General features: G+C 35.6%; 1 protein-coding gene across 2 annotated transcripts in view; it reads right to left on the bottom strand.

Moving 5' to 3' along the window:
- LOC102604211 (MATH domain-containing protein At5g43560-like) overlaps window positions 1-6149 on the bottom strand; it is a 14847-nt gene extending 8698 nt beyond the window's left edge. Inside the window, exons 1-6 of one of the 2 annotated variants that reach the window (XM_006354466.2) lie at window positions 6059-6149; window positions 5195-5415; window positions 3287-3398; window positions 2137-2225; window positions 1977-2045; window positions 1763-1892 (exon numbers count right to left, since the gene is read on the bottom strand). In XM_006354466.2, the coding sequence (XP_006354528.1) occupies window positions 1763-1892; window positions 1977-2045; window positions 2137-2225; window positions 3287-3398; window positions 5195-5375 (581 nt within the window). In that variant the 5' untranslated portion in view covers window positions 5376-5415; window positions 6059-6149. Of the gene's footprint in view, window positions 1-1762; window positions 1903-1976; window positions 2046-2136; window positions 2226-3286; window positions 3399-5194; window positions 5416-6058 lie in introns of those variants that run through there. The other variant, XM_015311903.1, reaches the window with a different exon arrangement.
- Window positions 6150-6611: the final 462 nt, after the last annotated feature.

Genomic DNA, 6611 nt, shown 5'->3' with positions numbered 1-6611 from the left:
GGGGTTAGGGGGTTGAATTGAGTGTAGGGACAAAATAAATTGATTTTTTCAACAAAAAAATAATTGTAATTTAAAGTTGGAAGAGAGTTTTGACTTTTGGAAAATGTTTTCCTTAAGTTTTGAAGGGAAGTCATTTTCCTTAAATTTGAGGAAAATGAGTTGATTTGAAAAACATTTAACCCAACCAAACATGAGAAAATTGGAAAATATTTTCTGAAAAATGTTTTCCTTCATACCAAACACACCCCTAGTCCTTTTAAAGCTTCCAAGCACGAAGAGGAATCACATTAACTTAAGTCCATGTAGGTTAGATGATTAAAAATAAATATCAAGTGCTGAAAAACACTTTAAAGTGATGAAACCGATTTTATAAATAAATACTTGTTGTTTGGATAAAAGTATTGAAACTGATAATAAATCGTTAATGTGTTTGGTTAGAGCCGTCAAAACGGGCTTAGCCCATGGGGCCGGCCCAACCCAACCCGTTATTGTGGTAGGGTTGAGATATGATTTTTCAATCCCATTTAAAACTAGGGCTTATAAGCCCGGCCCATATAAGCCCTTGAGGCTTGATTGGGGACGGGCGGGGGTCGCCCCATGGGCCAAAACTTTTTATTTAATGGTAATTTACAATAATCTCACTAGTATATCATCTAATTACTTTTAAATACACGTTATGTTGTAATACTATGAATCTTACCAAATTTTGGTACGTCCAGATACATGTACCTCAAAATATATATGGACTCAAAATTAGGTTAATTATTCTAGATACACTTTTTTTTTTTGATAACCGAGAAATCCGTCTGTGACCCGCCCTTTGGACTAATCACAGACTTCTAAACTCGGTGGATAATAGGCCCGCCCCTCTACCCTTCTCCACTTAAATACCGGGCTTCGCTTTGCATGGTGTGGGGCTTGAACCTGCAACCTAAGCCACAAATCCTCCACCTTTTGCCACTTGAGATACACTTTATCCAAGTAGATTCGCATGTATCTAGGATACACAGACAAATATCGCACCCTCGCCTCCCTCCCATCTTGTTTGCCACTTTCTTATCTCGCTCGCATATCTGATATGCGAGATACATGTAATTACACTAGATTTTTTGCTAGTGTTATTGAAACAACACCATTGTTTGCCATATTTGATTTGAAAATCTTCTCATTTTCTTGATGTTATAGAATTATAAGTTTGAAAAGAAAAAAAAAATAAGGGCTAGCCCTCCCCAGCCCTCGCCCCTCCTAGGGTTGGGTGGGGTTGAACATTTTCAGGCCCTTCCAAATGAAGGGACGGCCCGCCCTAGCCCTTCAAATTCCTTAGCCCGCGAGGCTTGGGCCGAGTGGGGCTGGGCCGACCCTTTTTGACAGCTCTATGTTTGGTGAAAGAAGTGTTGATACACACTTCTCTATTAAAATAACTAAAATGTCATTAAAGCGTTTTCCAATGAATTTATTTGAACATACTATTATTTGGAATAGGATGAATGAAAGAAATAAAATGGAGAGAGAGAAAATAGTAAAAAGCTTAGGCAAACCAAAAGTGCCTCTAAGTTGAAAAGTCAAGTTGGGGTGACCAACTTATGGCTTTTGACTGATTTTGGCATATGAACACTTTTGGACTTTGGTGTTTACCAAACGCGTAAATAGACTAGCAAATGGTGGTGGAATTTCATGCTATTAGGCTATAGCTACATAGGTAATGTAAGATACATAAATTGATATAAAAATGAAATATAGACAAATTAAAATGATAAAATACCTGATAACTTGAACTTGAGCTTTAATTATGAGGGTATCAGCATCAATAAACCCTTCTAAAACTTTTGAAAGCTCCATAAACTTTTTCCAACCCCAATCATGCTCTTTCTTCCAGAATCGATGTAGTGTATCTGCAGAAATCTGCAATTGTGTTAACAAGAACATGCAAAGATTTTTCAAGATCCATTGCAAAAGACCAAATGTAGTTTACCCACCCGAATACTTGGACTTCTTAGGATCTTTGTTCACCACAGCAATAGTGAATTGGGCGAAATGACTCCAACCTGTTCTTATCAAAAGACAAGAAAATATCAACATCACCTCTACAATAACACTTTGAAGACAGTTTGGAGTGAATTACCAACATTATCACACCTGGAAGGAGCTTGTCATGATTAGCCACACACAGAAACAAAGAGAGATGATTGCAGACATCACATCCTTGAGGGTAAATCAAAATATACCTGCCACAATCAGTTTAATCACATCAAACATTTGTCAGTAATTTTACAATTCCTGAACTGGTAATTATCATTCAATAATAAGAGGAATAAACAAGCATACAAGATTATAGTAAACGTGCATTAAGGGTGTAAAAATATCAAACTTGGTACAACCCAAACTACAAAACTTCATAGAAAGCAAGATAACAGTGTCTACGATTACCTCTACATCAATGAAATGGATAACCTAATGATCAAACTCCAGCAGTAGTCGGCCTATTTTCTAAGAGTAAATTAACAATGTTAGGAGTCATGCAATCTCTCTCTAAATACAGGTAGTGCAGGGATGCAGGGACAAGGCTCCTAACTTTTCTCACGCCACCTATTAAGTATGCACCAGGAAGTAAAAATAGATTTAATTCCTTACGTTCATCCAATTTCAAATAGGATTGTAAAGATGACTGCACAAGGTGCGCGTTCCTCTGCTTTTACTTCCAAACAAGAGCAACGCAAAACGCTTTCCTCTTCTCTTTTGTTACATCCTACTCCTGGTTCCTTATCTAGCCAAACCTAACATGGTCCAAACCAAAAACAAAATATGCACATAGAAACAACATGCTCCGCAATTTTCTATTACATAGATGAGTTATGTGCTCATCTGATTTTATTTTCAAAGAGAGCACTGGGAATAACCCTTTTCTCTTTCTCTTTCTTATGTCCTGGCTTTTCTTCTTAAGCCAAAGTAACATGATCCGAACTACTTAAAAGTACGCGCATAAATAACTCTCCGCAAACTTCTTATTTCCTAACTCTATTGGTAGCAAATAGGAAAGTCCAATTCCTCCCACTATAATTAACTTTATCTAGGTAGGAAACATAGACATATCTAAAGCATCAGCAGATAGTTTTTGAAATTGACACCCACTGGGCATGCAGAATTTTCCTCATTGGACAATACATATCTCGTTCTACAAGAAGATGAGAATGCATAAAATCCTTTCCAGTCAAAAAGAAGGATGAGAACACATGCAAGGGCCACCAAACAAGTATGTGTCAAATAATTCTTCCCAAGGATATCATACCATTTGTAGCCTCCAACCTCAAATGCATTACTCCGAAGTTCTCTCTTGTTTATTTGTGAAAACTTATCAATCTTCCAGGTATATTTCCCATAAAGCTCGGAAGGTTTAGATCCTAAGAACAATAAACGAGGATAACTGAATAAATAATACAAAGGGGCTTCCACAATAAGCAAATAAAAGGATACAGAAGGACAGAGATGGTGAAGTGTAAGGAAGAAACTTCTGAAGAAATATCAGTAGTAGTCTCACAGCCTAGAAGCACACGCAACTCACAGTCTCAGTTATGCCAATCAAGAAACACATGCATAATCAAAATCAGGTTGATAAACAGTTATGGATAGTTACTTCTACTTCTTTTTATCAACAGTACAGCATCAGCCCCCACCCCAAAATGAAGAAATCAAATATAAGACGGAATAAAGGAGCTGTACTAGGAAACTACTCTTCAATTATAGTGTAATTGGATCTCATGAGATCACAATTGTGAAACACCATATTCCACCATGGAGAAGAAGTTACTTCAGGTAGTATCTACTTCACATTATTGCTTAGGTCTGACTTCTGAGATAGCAGTAGCAGTACCAATGGTCATGAAACCTCCTAGATTATATTTTGATCATTGAAACCTCCTACAACTTATACATTGAGACACTAGTCTTGTTCACTTTACATTTACAAACTTGAAAGAGGACATCAAAAAGAGGTTGGAATGCATTATCAGCAGACTTGGTGACAATATAAAAGTGTATAGATGTAGACTAGGGTTGATAGAGAATTATGGAGCTGATATAGGAGAAGGAAGCATGTACGTGGGCTTGGTCTACTATCAAATAGCAGGCAGTTTTAGACAAGTTTTGAAATGAGATGGTGAAGTCTGTCCCAAAAACTATTCTTGTTGATACAACATGAATCCGAAGAACACACTTTGAGATGAGGACTCATTATAAATTATAAAAGCCTGCCAGTAGCATATTTCGAAACAATATAGAATTATAGACATCAATCAACAAGCTACTTTCTAGTTTCTTCAAGAAGAAAATTTCTATATTGATTTAAAAACAAAACAACCACCACCTCAATCCTGTAATAGGATTTAAAATCTCCCATAAATAAAGGATTTTTACAACCAAAAATCAATCAAGTTTTCCATCAAACAATAGATTACTGAACACCCTGTCAAACTTAGAACCAGATAGTTAATTCACATCACCGAGAAATTCCCATAAGGACCACCAATGATAAGTATAGCTTTGAAACAGAGCAAGCACTGAGATAGTGTTGTAGATTACATTATCTGGGATCCCTCGATACAAAAACAAAAAGAGAGGATCCCCTATGTAAAATCCTATTCCTGTAGAAAGCTGATATAGTCTAGCATGCAAACCAAGAGAAAGTCCACCCACCAATGACAGGTATAGTTCATAAGCAATCAATTTAATTGATATTCTAAAGAGTTCATCTTCAAAGTGAGCAGTATAGTAAATCTGAACAAAAAATTAAAATAATTAAACCACTGTTAACAAGACTCAAACTCTAAGTGTTCATATTCAGAGCTCTGACACCAAAAAAGAAAGGAGATATTAATCCAAAAATAAGTATACAATGATTCCACTCAATCTTTTGTAGAAAAGAAAAACAGTGGATGCAGGTAAGTCCAAAATTAAAGAACTGCAAGCAACTGCCAATCTATCTTATGAATGGTGCAACTTCCCTCAACTAAAAAGTACTAGGCTCCTGAAACTCATTCCTCAACTATGCAACTTCAAGAAACCAACAGAACTTCAAAAGATCTTAAAAGAATAAAAAGTATGGAGCAAACATCAAAAATGGCAAGCAGCGTCTTTCAAGAATCAAAAGAAGACTTCAAAAGAAAGAAAAATAAAGAATAGAAAATGGCAAGCAGCATACCCGCATCTTCATCGTCATCACTATCCCAGTAAGGAGGCGAAGTTGATGGATTCCCATTTTCCACCTGCTCCAAAGACCTCCATTCAGCCAACGCTTCACTAGATTGGCATCTCTCCTGCCCATTTGACAGTCCCTCCAAAGACCCTGCACTACCTGCTTCCTCAGATGCACTTGAAGCCATTCTCACCCCACAACTCCCACCAAACTATTAAAAGCTTCACCTTTTCCATCCAAAAAAGATTAAACCACATTTAATATAAACACAAAAATCTTCATTTTCCCACTTTCACAGACTTAAACACAAAAGGTAAACCTAACACAAAACGCTGAACCAATATCCTTGGTTTGTATACTCCAGTTTATCCATATGCATAGATAATAAATTAATAATTCAAAGAAACGACAAGGATTTCTTTCATAGAAAGCAATGCAACAACAAAAATTGGTACATATTCCAAAAAAAATGACAATTCTAATTCACAATTATTACAATTCCTGAAAACCCACATTAGGATAACTCCCAATAAACCCTAATTCAAACCAACTTCCACAAAATAAAAAAGAACCCCAAAAACAAAAATAGAATTAAACTCCAAACCCAATCAGCAAATTCACCAAAACACAAAAAAGATTCTTTTTTACTAATTTACCAAAACCCAATTGGACCAAAACCCATCAAGGCAAGTACAAAAATCAACAACCCAGATATCAAGAACGATCAAAAGACGCGAATTGCACAAAATAGACCCTAAAACACAAGAAAAAGTAAAGGGGAGCTAGAATTAAGAAAAAGAATTGGTTAAAAATCATAACTAAATTAATAAAATGACAACAACACGAGTAGATCGAAGAAAAGAAGCAAACCTGAAGCAAAGAACAAAGCTTTTGTCAATGGTGAAAAATGGAAGCTGTGTAGAGAGAGAGATTTGAGAGGTGGAAGAAACCTGCTGAACAAAGGCGGAAATCATATATATATATATATATATATAAAAAAAAAAAAAAAAAAAACCTAAACGCGCCTACTTGGCGCCACCACAAATATGATTCCTTTTTAATTTATTTTATTTCCAAAATTAGCCTTTCATTTTTATGAAAAATTACAACTTTTATGAAAAGTTTCAACTTTTATAAAAAGTTGCGATTTTTATGAAAAGTTGTGACTTTTATGAAAGATTGTGATCTTTCCGAAGGGTTGTAACTTTTTGAAAGAGTTGTGACATTTTCGATAAGACACAATAAGCATTTGTTCACACTACCCTTTGTTGTCTATAAATAGAGGAATTTCCTCTCATTTTAAAACAACGAAAAATTTGAACTTTTTCTTCTTCTGGACAATTAAATATTTGTGTACTTTGCTCTTGTTGAATGACTTACTGACACCACTTTTTTTTGTATCAATACACTTGTGAATAGAATC

This window comes from Solanum tuberosum, unplaced genomic scaffold (genome assembly GCF_000226075.1).
Source record: "Solanum tuberosum cultivar DM 1-3 516 R44 unplaced genomic scaffold, SolTub_3.0 scf00174, whole genome shotgun sequence".
NCBI lineage: Eukaryota > Viridiplantae > Streptophyta > Magnoliopsida > Solanales > Solanaceae > Solanum > Solanum tuberosum.
Note: the sequence above shows the minus strand (reverse complement) of the source record. Positions and strands in the feature narration are given on the sequence as shown.